The sequence below is a fragment of the Oenanthe melanoleuca genome, chromosome 5 (assembly GCF_029582105.1).
Source record: "Oenanthe melanoleuca isolate GR-GAL-2019-014 chromosome 5, OMel1.0, whole genome shotgun sequence".
Lineage (NCBI taxonomy): Eukaryota > Metazoa > Chordata > Aves > Passeriformes > Muscicapidae > Oenanthe > Oenanthe melanoleuca.
This window is the reverse complement of record NC_079339.1, coordinates 37,361,048-37,378,503: the sequence shown is the minus strand read 5'-3', so window position 1 is coordinate 37,378,503 and position 17,456 is coordinate 37,361,048. Positions and strand designations below refer to the sequence as shown.

The 17,456-nt window shown below is 35.8% G+C and overlaps 1 protein-coding gene across 3 annotated transcripts in view; it reads left to right on the top strand.

Moving 5' to 3' along the window:
• SLC25A21 (solute carrier family 25 member 21) overlaps positions 1-17,456 on the top strand; it is a 227,266-nt gene that overhangs the window by 126,694 nt on the left and 83,116 nt on the right. For all 3 annotated transcript variants that reach the window (XM_056492658.1, XM_056492660.1, XM_056492659.1), the window contains exon 2: positions 1,997-2,045. In XM_056492658.1, the coding sequence (XP_056348633.1) occupies positions 1,997-2,045 (49 nt within the window). The remainder of the gene's footprint in view (positions 1-1,996; positions 2,046-17,456) is intronic.

Genomic DNA, 17,456 nt, shown 5'->3' with positions numbered 1-17,456 from the left:
GCAGAAAATAAATTACTATTTTTAAATATAAGCTTTTAATATAGGCTGAGCTGAAAGCTTTATTGCATTTATTGGCTACATCTCCTTTGACTATAATGAGAATCCTCCCTCTGCTAATGCTCTGGTTTAGTTTAAAAGGCTTAGTAAGTATCTGTATTGCTCAGAAGGTTTGCACAAAGTTGAAATAGAAAGTAGATAGTATTTTGAACTCTGATGCTCTCTGAGTTAAACTTTAGGCCACATCCCCAATTTTCCTGTTCTACCTGAAACACTTTACTTATTAATTCTAAAATAATCAAAATGTGAAACTTTAAACTTCCCTTAGATTATATTCAATAAGGAAAAGAAGCCCAGGTTTCTGATACTGATTACATACTGCAATGTGCCACAGAGAGCTGCAGAGCCTGGTTCTTGCATGAAGTTCCCCAAGAGCTTTTCTCCATCAAGTCTGTCAAAGAATAGGGCCAAAATACAAATTCCATTAGTTCAATAGTTTTTATTGACTATTTTGCAATATTTCAAAATGTGATTTTCTCTTGCTGTTGATTTCAATACTTAGAAAAAGAAAGTATTTGAGTAGCCTAACACCTAACATCAGATGTGGTGTGTGCCATTAAAGGAAGAGGATAGGATGTGGAACTTCAGACAGTGGCATCTGAAATAGGAGAGCATCTAGTGGAACATAAGCCTCTGCTTAGTTTCAGTGGGACACATAAAGAGAGGAATTTAAAGAGAGGAGGTATTCTAACTTGAAGAAAAAGGCTTTCCTGAATCAAGATTTTTAGAAACTTAACTCCAAATCACCAGAAGATGCATTCTTTATTACAGAAGCTTTGTAATTATTTGTATGATAATCAGAAATAAATTAAATAAATTCATTCAAACATAGTAATAAGTATAGTCTTCACAAGCTGTTTCTTCATGATGTAGCATTAAATTTAATTACACTGAGTAAAAAGTGTGAGTGGATATTTAAGGGTCCTAATAACCAGGGCACAGAAATTTCAAAGATATTATTATCTAGCATGTATATGTATGTATTTTCTTGGCATTTCAAAGTCCTGTAAGATTTGTGTGGTAGTTTTTATTGTGTGTGCAGAGTGGCAGATCTCTAAAATACACTTTTGCAGTGGTCCTGATAAATACATCCTTTTACTGTGTGTTTGCTCTTTGGGATCTGGCTGATATGCCAAAAGGAAAGTATAGTAGGCAAACCTAGAAATTTAACTAGAAAGTTCTCCCTGGATTATGTATGGACTTTTCATTGGGTGCCAGGTGGGTGGGAAAAATAATGGAGCCATCTTTGAGGGTGGTGTTGACAGGTGTGTCTGGGACCTTCCAGATCTCTTCTACCTTGGCATTGGCCCCTTGAGATTCACACTCTCTTCAGGGACGTGGGAAGTCCTCATCATGTGAATGTAGGTGCCAATGTGAGCAGTGGAGCAGGAAGGGGAAAGCCAGGACAACACATCAGCATCAGCACAGGGCAGGATAGAACAAAGAACCAGTGGGGCTGCAGCTCAGATACTCAGGAATCAGCTGTCATTTTAACAAGTTCACCTGAGCCACCAGTGCAGTCCTGCAGTGTCCTTAGAATTATTCTTATATGACAAGGAAGCAAGTGCCAACCTGAACTCCCTCCTTTGCTACTCCCAGCAAGACTTAATATATTTATTTATGGTGCCAGTCAAATGTTCCCACTGTTCTTAAGTCAGAAAACTGAGAAAAAAATAAGATTAAATTTATTACATAGCTAAAGTCCTCACTTACCCCACTCTCATGATCACCTAGCACTGTTTACTGTTGAAAAGCCCAATGGTTTATACACACTGCAGAAGAGCATGTTTAAAATATGAGATGGATGAGTACTGTGTTATTGATGATATGTGTAGGCTTTTATTTTGCTTTTCAAATTTCAAAAACTTTTGGAGTAATGAAAACTAAATTATTACTTGTACAAATGTTTATTAGGCCTTTCTTTGTTACTCTTTTATAGGTCTTGTAGAAATTTGCCTGATGCATCCCCTTGATGTAGTGAAAACAAGGTAAGATCATGCTTGAACAGGTTTTGTTGACACTGGAACATATCCAAATTACAAGCTGTCAAAAAATAAAATCCTAGCATTTCTCCTAGTAAGATAATTTGTGCCTCTAATGACATTTATGTTTACTTACCTGTATTTACAGCATTTGACAGATGGAATTTGAGTAGCATGGCACATTTCTGATAAGAGGTCATCTAAAGGTGTTAAATCTGCTTATGACATGTATTTTTACTCTTGTAACACAATGCTATGACATGAAGATGGCTAAAGTTAAATTCACTTAGAATATGTAATATCTGCAGTAATGCTTTTATATGTAATTGAGAAATACCATATTGCCTACAAAATAATTTCCACAGATTTTTAATAAAATAATAAGAGCAGATGTTCTATATTCTCTTTGTAAGCTAAATAACTTCATTATTTATATTTTTAAAATATTTTTATCTGACTTTATTTTGTTTTCTGAATATTTGTTCTTATATGAGTCTAAATTATTAAATGACCTCGAAGATTTGCTTAAATTAGTTTGTTTTTTCTTAATATTGGTTACTGAAATGAAAAAAGAAGAGTTGCATTTCTAGTTTGTGAAATATCCTTTTATTTTCTATGCTTTTTAGTTTTTATATAAATTCACAAGTAAGTGTTACTGTACAGGAAAACCAAACCAGAATGGAGAAGCACACTACTAGAAGGGGAAAACTATTCATGCCATGTGTGTTATGCAGTGTCAGTAATTACCATATATTCTTCCTGGAGCTCTATCTAGGTGACAGACATGTGGGTAGAAAAGCTTCACTAGGAGACTAATCAGCCCCAAACAAATTATTAGGACAGCTGTGGTCTCTGGAATATGCTTGGAGTTGTCAATTATGACTTCATATTCTAGTTTCAGGCAGGCAACCTGTGAGCTTTTCATGGATGCATTTTTGGCTTCTGTTTAAATCACATTCTGTGATTTGCATGAGACCTTGAGATGCAGTTTTTTACAGGTTGCATTTTGCTGTCTGTGGTCATTGCCCCACACCAGGAGACAGGTATTCAGGCTCCAGCTGCATCATCTGCTGCTGGGGTGCTGCAGGTCCTCCTCAGGGGTTGGAGTTTGCCCAGGCAATCCTTCCAAATCCCTTCACAGTGTGGATGTGTTGATTCATATCTCTATATGAAATCAATGCACCTGGCAGTTCTGAGGGTCCTCTCTGCCCCTCCAAGTACAACTGGAGCAATGCTATTAAAACAAGACTTTAATAACATTGAAATTAAAGGCTCAGAAGCAACAGGGTTCAAGCAAAACAAATACAAGACCAAATTTAAAAGAAGAAAATTTTTCTTGTTCTTTTGTCAAGTGGTCCCCAAAGGATGTGCTTTAGTGACTTCATTTTGGCAGTTTGTGCTATAATTCACCTATTGCTTTCAAGCTCTGGTTTGACTTTTCCTCATTTTTCTCTTTGTACTGAACTAGAAGTTGTCTTCTTTTGTAGTAAGAACACAGATAATTCATAATTTAGTGTAAGCCACATATCATGTGTCAGAAAATGCATTAATTGCACATCACAAAACTTGCAGTTTTCTGATAGGAACCACAGTGGACTCTCAGAATACAAGGTCAGATTTCCCCATATCTCTTTGAGATTTTACTGAGTTTTACACACTTTTAGTAGTGAAAAGGCTTCTCAGATCTGAGATCCAGGAATGTAAAGCATTAAAGAGTGTATGGGGATGTTTGTGGAGCTGTAACAATCTTTAAAAACACAACAAAAAGTGGTAAAAATTAGGAAACTCTTAAATGTGAAATGTGCATCCATAAGCAGTGGAATTTTTAGTACAAAGGAAGAAGTAGGAAAAAAGCAACAAACAGCAGCTGTGCAAAAGAAATCAGATTATCAATAAAAGTAAAACTGAAGGGCTGAATCAAATAAAAAATCCATTAAACAAATTTCCTAATTTGAATAAACTTCCATTGAGTTAACTTTCCACTGACTTAGCTGTAGCTCTTTGCAGAAGTGGGCAGCACCCAAGTGATAGTTTTTCTAGTTTGTTGATGCAGATGCTATATTCAGAGATATTACACAGATATTGCAGTAACTTTTCTGCAGATCTCAGCAGATGGTAGTAGTTGAAAATACTCACATTTTGAAAGCAAATGACAAAACCAAGAATAGAATACCCTTTGATCTCATCCATCATTTTGTTCTATGTTTCTAACATCATGCTTCTTCCTTTCATTTTGTAATGGTCCCAATTTACTATAGCAGATTAATTCTTTGATGGCCTTGAAAGTTCAAATGAAACATTGGTTTTAATTCTGAACTTTGGACATAGAATGTTTTCCAATGGTTTTTCATTGACTTTATTCCTTTCTTGCAGTGCTTCTATGTGCTGTTGTGTACTAAATCTTTCCCAACATGGTATTGATAATCCACTGTTTCCTAATCACTTCCAGCTATTTCAGTTTTGGTGATTGGTTTAGGGTTTTCTTCTTTTTGGTTATGTGAAAGGATATATGAAAGCACCATTTGTTGCCTAATTTTTATGGTGTTTTGAATTTCTTACCTTTTTTCCTGGAAGTGTGTTTGGTGAAAAGAGTCCTGTGGCCATTTCAAATTGTTGTAATCTCATTGATCTAAGTTACTGCTCTGAAGGAGTTTAGGGAAGATATCAGAGGCTCACATCTAGTGGACTGGTGGCTTAGTGCTTCATTGATATTTTGTGTATGTGTATGTTTTTAATAAAAAATTGGAGAAAATAAAGTTTCTGTCAAAGATTATTTTGAAACCCTGGAAAATGGTTTGGCTTCTTTATGATATTTTGCAATATCTTTTCTCTGTTTAGCAATTTTCTATTATTCTACAGTAACAATGCTAGATTTGTTTATCTGCTCACATCAAGGGAGGAACAGTATATAAGTACATGCTTATAAACCATAGAGAATCCAAATGCTTAATGAAGTGCTTTTTCCTAAGAGTACATCTGACAATAATTTTATTTTTTTCGCTGCTAGAACACTAAAGATCAGTACTCTAAGAAATTCCTGTGCTAGATAGATGAAGATAACTGATACATTGTTCTAACTCCATGAATCCCACTTATTCTTTGAAATTAAGCTCTTTTCTCATTTGCAAGATGGAATAGTAGAATAGTTTCTAATGTGATATTATTAAAGAAAGATGTGCTGAATTTTTAATTTTTTTATAGAGCAGTCTCTAATAGCTATTTTACATATCAGTTATCCTTATGATTAACTTAGCTATTAAATAAAGTACTGAACCTCTGTTCTTGTCCTCCTAGAAAATGCCAAGTCTGGTAAGTTTTTGTGTGTGCCCATGTATGAGAAGTGACAGCAGTAGCCAGAGTTTTTTGGTACAGACACAGTCAAGGCATAGAAGGTCTATTTTTTAGTTAAGATCTCTAGGTGATCTTTCTTTGCTAGAAAGTGAGGGAGGAGAAAAGTGTCTTAGGCTGGATGAAGAATTGGGTTTGTTTACTTTGTACCTTTTTTGTGTCTTAAGCGTAATGCAGGCTGTGATGTTGTTTTCATCCATGAGACTTCCAAAAGGTGACAAAATTACATTCCAGGTCATGACACATAGAACAAGACATTGCCATACATATTACTTTAAAATTAAATTTGGTAAAGTGGTTTTCCAGATAGAGTTTATCCTTTGTGTCCTAGTGTGACTAAATTTGACTCAATCAAATTTACAAAACTCAGAACTTAATAAGGTTTTATTGTTGGATAATTAGTGTTTATGCAGAAGCTTACAGGTGCATAGCTGGAGAGAAAAAGGGAATATTGCAGGGAGCTGTGTGAAGTCAAGGGAAAGCTAATTGCATCTGAGGAATCAGACAAGCAATCCTAACTAGTAACTGGAGGATGCTACTGTGGTCTCTGACTGTTCCACGTTATGTTCTGAGTAATCTAAATTGTCAGGGGGAAAAAAAAAGCCAAAAAACCTGTTTATTCTTTTAATTTCCCTAATACTGAGTTGCTGGCATGAAAATGACATTTTCAGGAGCTTCATAACTTTGAACTAAGTGCACTAACATAGAATTTTCCTTGCTATCACGTTTTAACACCTCAAAAAATGCATGCAACCAATGGTCATATTGAAAATTTGAACTACAAGTAGAAATAAAATTTTAGCTTATAATTTCCTCTAGGTTTATAAATTGACTCCCTTTATATATGCATTCTCTTTTTCTTTGTCACCAGTATTTATACAGCTGAATTTTAGTGACTCCACTGTTCTTGAAAACAATTTCAAAATCGCCTTTGCAAGTATTCATATGGACTGTGAAACATATATTGGTGTAGAAATAGTCATTTTGGATGTGATTTGGTATTATGTAGTTAGGAAATGGAAACCTACTGAGTAATTTTTTTAACAGTTGTCTACATGGCACAATTTAATAGAAAACACAAATGAAGAAATGTATGACTAAGTGTCATAAAAACTTTAAAATGCATAACATCTGAAAAGAAAATGTGTCTGAAATTCCTGTGAACAGGAAAAATGTTATGGGAATTCGATGAATTATTTACTTCTCTATTCCATTTTAGGTGTAATTTGTCCTAGCAATTTAAACATATATTAGCATGCAGTTTTTTAGTACTTCTCTAGTTAACTCAAATAATGACAGTTCCATTTGATTTTTTCCCTCTATATTTAAAGTCTTTCCTACTTTTCAATATAGCTGTGCCTTCACGATGCAGTCTCACTTTGGAATCATTGTGCAATTTCAAAACCAATGCATAAAGGAGACTCAGAAGACATTTTTTGAAAGATTTTACTTCAATTTCTCAGGAGAATAAGTTAACAACTATAGCTTGTTTTCATGAGCAACCTATCCAACATCCCTGGTTTTTTTCTTAAAGCTGTTTCTCACCTTTGGCAGGGAGGCTGCTGTCCATATTGCTCTCCTGTAATTCCTCTTCACATAGTTCAGCTTTAGATCAGAATCTTCATATGGACTGACTTTTGATCTCATGTGTGATCCCCAACATCAGCATGTAAAATATGAGCTAAATAATTCACCATAGAAATTATGGAGGAAGTTTTTGTGTCATCAGGATGGAGATTTTAAATTTTGCTAGTCTTTCTGAAAAGTTCTAAATCAACATCATGAATCTAAAGGCCCAAATCTGAAAAAATAGTTTGGGATCAAAATCGAGGTTTGGAATCTGCATTACAGACCCATTTCTAGTTAGCAACTGTTCTGCTGATTTGTGTGTGTATGTTTATCCATTCTGTTCCTTTGTTCCAATTCTGTCATTTTGGTCTTATTAAAAGAGTTCGACTTACTACATGTGTTTCCGATCTCATTCCATCTGTTATTTTGCAAGAGCTACTTCCTTTATATCATTAATTCCTCTTTGATTTTTTGGTCTTTTTTGTTTGAATGGGCAGAGGTGGAGCTTGTTTCTGAAAAACATTGGTTAAGGAAGAGTTCATTGTCTTAATTCAATGTCACCATTCCAAGTGGCCATAGTTCACTTGGTTTGCATCGGGCCATGTTGAGTTCATGGCACTTGATGAGAACTGCCCCAGTTTGATTCGTAACAGTTTTAAGCAGAAAATAGTCTTCCTGTCCTGGGAAAATTATCAGGATACCAAAATATTCTGTATTGGAATGAACAGTTGAACTCTCAGAAGGCTTAGAAAAACAATGCGTTATGGCCAATGAAACTTCGTGTAATTAATTTTGGATTTTGGAAGTTTTCACTTCCTTTTCTTTCTTTCCTTTCAATGCCTTTTAAGTAATTTTGGACTAGAAAAACAGAAGGTTTTGTTTGAATATGTAGAGAACAACATCTATTGTCATATAAAAGAAGTGTATAAAAATATATTGAAACTGATAGTTTCTTAAGAAATGGTTTTTTTTTCATTTTGAAGAAAAAGAACCAAGTAAAAATAATCCCTGACTAACTCAGCCTAATGTCCTTATTTCATCCAAATGTCAAGGCTTTTCTCTGGGATTAGATTTCCTTCAATTATCAGTGGCCTTTGGCACAATTTTTCACAGGGCTTGTGTGCATATGGCAGCTTATACTCTGGTTTTGGCATTTGAATTTCAGCATTGAAATACTTGAGATATTTACATACAGATCCAAATTTTTTATAATGAGGACTTTACAGTTTATAGTAATTTGGATGTGGATGTGATCCAGTGCTCTGTAATTCTCCCTTCTTTTTCCTTCAGTGTGCAATCTGTTAGGAATTAATAAGGGCACATGGGCTAATAATTCCTGCTAGATATACTATTGCAATTTAAATCCTTCCCTGAATTAAAGAACAGTATTGATGTACACTGTTAAACAGATGCTCTGATGTGCAGTGCTGGTCAAAGTGATTTCTGTTCCTGTGTGCTTTTTTTGTTGTTGTTGTTATTCATAGGCATAGCACATGTATATTTCATAAAGAGTGTCAAGAGCCTTTGGGATAAAAGGAGTTGTGTATGTGTGGTTTCAACATCTCCTCATGTGATACTGTGTTATTTGTGATCAAACACTAGAACTGCTTGATGATACCCCTATTTCAAATCAGTGCAGATTTTTGGAAAGCATATAATCTATATTCTTTTCTTGATTTTAAAATAATTCTATCTCTTCTTTGATAGAAACTGAATTGCTGCATCGTTGAATCAGACTGCTACAGATCTCCCAAGCTTTTCTTAATTTTGGTTACACATTCTGCCGTCTACTCTTGGGTTTTTTTTAATGAATAGAAGGTGCTTTTTTAGACTGAAATATCCTAAAATCATAATTTCCATTTGACAGCATGGCATGATGATAGCATGCTTTGGGTTACATGTTATCTATGCCATTTCACTGGATTTACCAAAACTTCCCTCAGTTTCTTGAGCCACCTGCGAGCTGTAACAACCTAGAATTTCTAACACCCACAAAATAAACCATGTCCACCTTCAGCTCAAGATAGAACAATAACCTCTATTTACCTATTAAAGAATACTTTCCTCGTTTGTGCGTTTTTTAGGGGAATATATGAAATAACAGACAACTCCAGATGCCTAAATATTTACTTACATGCTTCAGGAGTACACCAGAAGGAAGTGAAATGGCTCTGTGTGCTAGGAGCAAGTGGTGAGACCATCATAGGGGAATTGAGAGAGGCATTAGTAGGTGTGTTTCAGACAAAGAAGCAAGTGGACAGTCTACCAGAGAGAGCTAAAAGACTGCCAGAGCAAGAAGGACTGTATGATGGTTTCCTTGTATAATTTCTCATCAGATAGATATTGAAAGGATGTTTTGTGTTTCTAGAAGACTGGTGGACCAAAAAGCTGACTTGGGGTGGCCTTACATCTCTTCAAGATGCAGTGTTTATTTGTTTGAGATTTCTGGTTTGGTGCATCCTCCCATTAGGGTGTGGTGCCAAGGATGCCGAGGCGGCGCGTTTGAACCCGTGTCAGCCATTCCCGCAAGAGCAGGACTTGATGGCCCCTGGATCCCTCCCAACTCAGACAATTCTATCACTATGTGAGAAGGTCTTTTGCATTCCTCGAGCACAGCTCTGCTAGGTGAGCCCTTACAGATGATTCCTTGAGCAGCTGATTTGGGGAGTAAATGGTAATTATGCTAGAAGACATTGAATATTATCCATCCTGCTAGTGACAATCCTTTTGACTGTGGACATTTGCAATATATGCAGTCGTTTGTTCTCCTAACAATTTTTTGCCTGTTATTTTATTTTTCCTCCAGTTTGGACAATGAGCTAGAACAGTTTGTTTCAGGTCCCTTTAATGTATATTTTGTTTTCATTCTAATGACATAGCACAATATTCTTTCTATGTTTGGATTTTAAAGTTCATATAAACATTACTGGCAACTACATGGGCAGAACTTGTAAAATGACAAGAGCTTGAGGGTTTCTCTTCTATAATCTGCATCTATATATTTATATGGTTTAAAAAAATAAATGTACACAGACATATTTGATTGTAGTGGTACAGCACCTTCCTTGGTAGAGGAAGTGAAATTTCATTATTTTTAAGTTCTCTAGCACTGGAAAAACCTGCAGTTGATTAGTTGTGTCTGCATGATGCAGTTGCAAAGAAGTGGTGTGGACTGTTTTTTGTGATTTCACAGGCTGTACGTTCTGCACTCTCAGTTCAAATCCAAGAAAGTTCTTAATTTTTTTCTTCCATTTTTTATTGTCTTAATTTCATGAAAATGCTTCCCTTTTCTAATATGAGGCTACAAAAAATCCTCTTCTAAACAGAACAGGAAAATGTGATGGAAGAGCTCTAAAGCTGTTATGGTGAGGAATCATACCATGCCTTACAGTTATGAGAGAATAATTCTTTTGTCTTTACACTGCCCAATGGGAAAAGGAAAAAAAAGGAAGAGAACCTAGGAGTAAATACCCTCTAAAATATACTCATTGTCCTATTGTCTGTTTCTCTAGTTAGAAATAGCTGAAGAAGTTAAAGATACTATAGAAGCACTTGAATTTTCTTTGTACTATATTTACATGAATCAGAAGCCATGACTAAATTTTCATGACAAAAATGAAGTTCAGTTTGAAACATTTTGGATATGTGGGTCAGCTGACAGATTGGAAAAATACAGCCATGTTTGTACAGAAAACACCCTGTAGTATTATAGTATGTTATATTGTGTTAAATGCATAGATAAATAAATAGATGTGTTTAATTATTTTATTTGTTTGGACTTCCACATTCTCAGGACATGCTATTGCATTGCTGTCAAAAAAGGAATTACTATAATTTATGGTAATGTACCTTTTTTGAGTTATGTAAATTGCCTCAGTGCCCCTTACACTCTTAACAGTGAGAAAGAAATAACATTAGAAATCTTGGTGCTCAGTGCAATATGAACTAGATTGTACATCACTTATAAATCTGATTTATTTATTTTGGATATGGGACATCTATTCAACAATTCATCTGCTATTTCTTGGCAATGGGGAATGGTACCAGGACTCTAGCATTTTATCCAGAGCTGTACTATTTAGACCACTGCAGTAGAACCAGCACTTAAAATCCTGTAAAGAACCAGCACTTAAAAGCCCATTCCCAAATGACATGTTACAACCTGTGTCTGTCATATTCTGCCACTGCTGAACTAGCACTCAGAAATCTCCATCCCAGTGCTTAGTTCAGCTTCCTCTCCCTTTCACTTTCCCCCACCCTCACCCTCTCCTCTCTCCTTGCCTCTGCCTGCTGCTTGGTTCCAAACCATACTTTTTATCCAATCTATTTTAAAATGTGCCCAGTGACAAGTCCCCTCTTAACTCCCTCAGAATGCTCCTGCATAACTTACTGCTTCTCACAGCCAGTAAGTATTTTCTAATGTTCCAATATTTCCATTATAGAGTTTTATCCCTAACAACTACCTACACCCCCTTTACTGTATATTGTTCCCCTTTCTCTTTGCTTATTCCCTTTAGACATAGTAGATTCATGGCATGCCCCCATTTTCTTTTTCCCAAGCCTAAATTAGTGTGAGATAATCAAAGAAGCTCTTAAAATAATCTGTATAATCTATATTAATACTGTATTTAAAATATAATCAGTCAAAAGAAATCATGAGGGATAGAGTGGAATGAGAGCAAGAGCGGAAAGGAGAAAATGAAGGACTAGGAGGTGAGAAAGTACATGGGATTCTATTTACAAGAAAAATACATGCTGAAAATAAGTATTTAAGATGGGAATTGGGGAGTGAAAATGAACAGATGTTAGCACAGTTACTTTGTCTGGAGACAAAGAAATGGGATAGTTAAAAAATGTGTGTATTTTAAAGTAAGATTTTAAATAAGGATTAAGCAGCTGGGAAAGGTTACTTAGACTATGAGTTGGAGACATCTATGGTGTACATAAGATTTTTTTTAAACAATCTAACAAAGCAGCTGGGTGAGCTATTAACAGATGTTAATGATTTGTCAGTGGTATAAAGCATTAAGATCACATTCAGGGGTAGACTGTAGTCATGTCTGATTTCTCCATGGACAAAACTTTTGCATTAGACCACTGTCATGCCTGATTTCTAACCATGGATGGAACATGCCTAAAATAATTCAAGCAAGGAGAAAGAGAGAGAGAGAAAGAAAGAAGAAAAAGAGAGAGAGACAGAGAGAAAGAAAGAAAGACAGAGAGAGAAAGAGAAGTGAGAGAGAGAAAGAAAGAAGAAAAAGAGAGAGAGACAGAAAGAAAGACAGAAAGAGAGAGAGAGAAAGAAGAAAGAAAGAGACAGAGAGAAAGAAAGAAAGACAGAGAGAGAGAAAGAGAGAGAGAAAGAAAGAAGAAAAAGAGACAGACAGAAAGACAGAGAGAAAGAGAGCGAGAAAGAAAGAAGAGAAAGAGAGAGAGAGAAGAGAAGTGAGAGAAAGAAGAGAAAGAAGAGAAAGAAAGAAGAGAAGAAGAGAAAGAAGAAGAAAGAAAGAGAGAGAAAGAAAGAAGAAAAAGAGAGACAGAACGAGACAAAGAAGAAAAAGAGAGAACGAAAAGAAAGAGAGAAAGAGAGAAAGAATGAGAGAGAGAAAGAAAGAAAGAAAGAGAAAAAAAGACAACTGCCTATGTTTATTTTATTAGTATTTGTTCATCTACTGCAATGACCGGGAGATAGTTCAAGTATGGCAAATCATTTACAATAAACATAAAGTAAATTTTCTTCTCTTTACATTTCTTTTTTCTTACTTGTACTTGAGCTTTCAAATCTATGGATACAAGAGAATAAAGCTGTATGTGTTGGAAGCACAATGTAGCTGTAGCAATGCCAATAATTCTCTCAGAGAAGTTGGCCCTTAATGCTGTATTTAAATATGTCCCGAAAATAACTGCATTAGGCCAGTAAGTGCCAAGTAAATCTATAAATAAATAGAAAGAGAGATAATATCTTTATGAACTGTGCTTTCTCTATGTTTTTATGAACAGATGCATCAGTGTGTATTCTAGGTCTAGAGGGGGTTTTGAGAAACAAGAGTCTTCATGTTGAGTGGGATGCAAGTAAAATACCATCTCCAAAATAATCTTGGCACAATGAAGATGTCTTTTGAACTTATTTCTCAAGAGAGTAAAAAGAAACAACAAAAAGCTAAGGAAATATTTGCAAGTTTTTAGCTGCTGCGATGTTGTAGTAAGCTGATGACTCCCTGGTGAGAAGGCAGTGGGTTGGATTGTGCTTTTACAACCCGAGCTGAGCCAGGGCAGAGCTCAACAGCACCAGCACACAGAAGGGGCTGTGCCTCAGAGCTGCTGTGACCCTGCCAATTTTCTTATATCTCTGTGATGGATTAGTGATCCATAGCAGTACTAATTTTTTGTAACTACAAAAGTATAGACCTTTCCTGTACCCTTTTATCCATTTCCCTAAATCTGTAGCAGGGGCAGAACAGTACCTGTGTGTCTCCTGTACAGTGGCTGCCCTTACAGGCCTGCAGCAGAGTGGAGAGAGGTGCTGTGGGTGCTGGGCAGGGAGTTGTATTTCCAAGGGCTACATGTGCTGTGTCCATCCATCATCTGCCCAGGTGTGGCCACTTAGATCCAGATGGTTTCCCCCAGGAGGAGCATTGGACACTTCTTTCTTTAGCACTTCAGTGGGCTGGATCAGTTCAGTGCAGGAATCAGCCCACTGTGAGAGACAGTACAAGGGGTGAGTGAGGTAGGAGAGTGAGATAGATGGGAATTGGATACAAAAGTGCCTGTAAACAGCAGCAGGTCTTTAGGTTATTCTGCTGTCTCATGGCACTTTTTCCTGAGTGACTCATCTACAAACTGTACAGGCAAAATTAAATAGTTTTGAAATTGCTAAACTAGAATATAAATTAGGAAAGGAAGAGCAAAAAAAGCAACCAACCAACCAACAACAAAATTTTAAAAAACCCACCTTTTAAAACTTATATTGTATTTTAGAAAGAAGAAGTCAAGGAAGGTATATTTCATTTAAAAACATGGTTCCACAATATTTTCAGCTCAATTCTTTTGGAATTGTGTTCCCTTGACACTACACTACCATTCTTTGCCCCCTTGACACACACTGCATATCAGGGAGCAAACACAGTGGAAGACTTGTCAATAATCATTGTCTGGCTGGGTTTCTTTTTTACCAGCTTGGATTTCTGAGTTAATTCACTACACAACTATATATCAGGTAATATGAGGACAAAGAAGGGGGTAACCCAGACCCAGATAATTAGTGACAGCCCCCAAATTGTATGCTGAAGGTATGCATGTGTGTACATGCTGTCATTAGAGTGTGCTGTTACACTTAATCTGGTGAAAGGCTGGTTTTACACTAAAAGAATTAGTCCTGCTCCTGGTTCCTTGACACCCAACACTCTTCTAATCTTTGTAGTTTGGTCCCACCATTTTTCTTCTGCAGTTCTAGCAGTTGCAAAACTGCAGGGAAAATTGATTTAGCTTGATGGTGTGTCAAAAAATTAAGCTATTAAAAAATATTTGTTTTCTAGTGGCTGCAGACTACTGGGTCAGCTATCTTGTAATGCAAAGCTGCATCCTAACCAAAGATGTATAGGTATTTATTTACTGTGTCTCTAAGATATATATGAACCTTTATTTCTATGATTGCCATTTTTCCTATCTTGTCTGAACATGCTTCATAGTGTTTTATCTTCTCTTAGAATATGAAGTTCAGTTATTTATGGACAAGTATGTTCTTTTGAAGGTGTAGGTTGAGTTCCATCACAGGGAAATAAAATTAATGCAAAAATGTTACATTACCCTCACAGGGGAATAGAATAATGCAACAATGTTATGTAAGTAAAAATCTTTCCTAATTTAATCATTGAAAGGTGAATTTTTAAACAAATAGCAATATATCCTTTTCCTTTTCAGATGCATTCTTTTTCTTCCAAATTTTTTATATTATCTGAACAACTTGACATATCTAAGATGCAAAAAAGCTAACAATTCTATTATTATACAGGTAATGCATTGTAACAGTATATAGCATATGTCTTAAGAAATTTAAGAATATACTGAAATTTATTTTTCAACTTTACAAGACAGGAAATTCCAATTTTGTTGTTCATTGTTGCTAAAAAGACAAGATGCTTGTCTCCCTCTGTCGACAGTGCTCCTCCTTACTGAAACTTGTAGTTTGCCATGAGCCTATAGAACATATCCTAGGGGAAGATTGGTACAGTTTCTCATGAATTTTGAATTGTATCAGCTTGCTACAAGGGTTCAGTGAGCATCAGAACTATCAGAGAGAAAGCAGCAAGACTCAGTGAAAACCAAGTAGGAACAGGGGAGAACACATTGAAGGGTAAACCTCCCTGCTCTGTTTCAGGTGAGCTCTTACATCAGTTCTACTGATGGTGGGAGATCTTATGTCAGAAGCATCACACCATTAAAATCATGGGTATATTAGTTCCTGTTCTTCAAAGTACTCATTTATCAGCTCTGCAGTAGTTAATTCAAATGTCTAAATACTCGGCCAAATTTGAATGACTAAAGGATTCCTGAAGTTCTCAGTTAATAAAACAGCACAATATTGCAGAAGTTGCTTGCTGTTATTACTATGAAAAATGATTGCACTTTGCAATGAGCTGTTGACTTTTTTGTGAAATATGTATTTAGGGTTGACATTTCATATTACAGCTTTAGCAGATATACTAATTCATGGCTACTTAAAAAGAGTTTCATATTCCCTCATTCCATCAGTCCTGCACTCATCAGAATCAGCTAACTTAGCCAAAAACTAATTAAACAACAAAAAGAAGAAAAATTGAAAAACACACAAACAAAAATGCCCGGCAAAAAAGTATAGTAAGAGAGGGAGGAACATGGAAGTAAACTGACTCTCTCTCCAAGCAGATGTGGTTTTTTTCAGTCAGTTCTGATGAACAGTGGGAAAAAAATGGAGCATGAAATGTTGTGCCCTAGGTAGGAAGTAAATCTGTATAAAGAAGTAAGTGCAGTGCCATATGTGAAACTTATTCCCATAGTTAGATGGAGAGAGCAAGGACATAATTATCAAGAAGCCTGAGGTTAAGAATCGTGACATCTGGAAGTACAGGGGGTATATATTTGTCATCTTGCTCTACACTGGCCTGATGATCCTCTATAGACTGTTGGCAAAGACTAAATATTGAAACCTTTCCTTGATTAGCCAAACCAAATTTTGATATCAACTAGATGCACTAATGATGCCATTTCCACTTATTCACTTTTCAGCCTTTGAATAAATTTATACAGCAGGAGCATTTAGAGCAGTTGAATAAGAAGAATTAGGTCTTATTATTGTCTTTTTGTGCTGTTCTGACAGCTCAGAGGACATTGAAGGATATTTTGGCACTGGAAAATCTCCTTAATAAATCAGAAGTCCTTAGGTGGTATATGGTGTAAAAGTTAATTAATGACTGCTTCACCTGTTCCTCACAAACTCTTACATGGGAGTAGGTAATTCTGGAAAGAAATCAATGGTCAGAATATCTTTTACAATCCAGCTTTCTGTGGCTGCCAGTACAGACCCTTGTGACCAATAGGAATTCTGCACCAATTAGAGCAGGGTTGTGTTTTGTCTGCTGGGGCTACAACAGTTCCAGTATTCTTGGCCAGCCCAAGTGCAGTGGAAATACATACAGCAGCTTTGAAAAGCTTGGCCCACAGCTCTTCCTCCCATTTAATCACATAGCTTAAGAGTAATGTAAACTTGAGTCTTGGGTGACAAACCATAAAGTTATAATCATAAATGTTACAGCGTGAGGCCAATTCGCAGGTGCCCTTGGAAGACATAATTTATGCATTGCACCAAATTTCAATTGATGTGAAAAATGGGATTCAGAAGCCTTTTGAAAGAGGTTATTTTTCTGTCTGAAGATAAATTAGCTTCTGAACACACAGATATCTTTAATCCTGGTATTTGAATGCTTCCATATTTGAAAAATAAACCAGGATTTTTATCCAGAGCATAATAAAACTTAGAATAAAGAGAAATTCGGTGAGCTAAAGTTTTGATGAGACATATTTCAGAAAACAAAGATAAATATATTAGAAACAGATGTATTTTAAAGATACATCAATCATAATTTTCAGTAAATTTTCAGATTTCAAAGTGATGAAGCTACTGCTTTGGAAGCTAGTGGGAAACTGCAGAAATTATTTAGATGAAAATGTTGTGACTTTTCAGGAAATACAGCTTAAAGACTTATATTTCATATTGCTTCCATTAAAACTAAGGCTGTGAGCAAAAATACCTAGGGACAGTTGATTTTGTTCCTTCTACAAAGTGGTAACCTGGGGCAACGTGTTGGTCAGATGGGTAAAGGTAGTTTACCCTTGATTACAGCATTGTTAAATCTATTCCACAAAGTCCTGTAGCTCAGAATAATCACTTAATATAATAATCACTTAATATTGATGGCTAATTTGGCATGACATAAATGTTTTAGAAGGTCAGGGTGATATCTG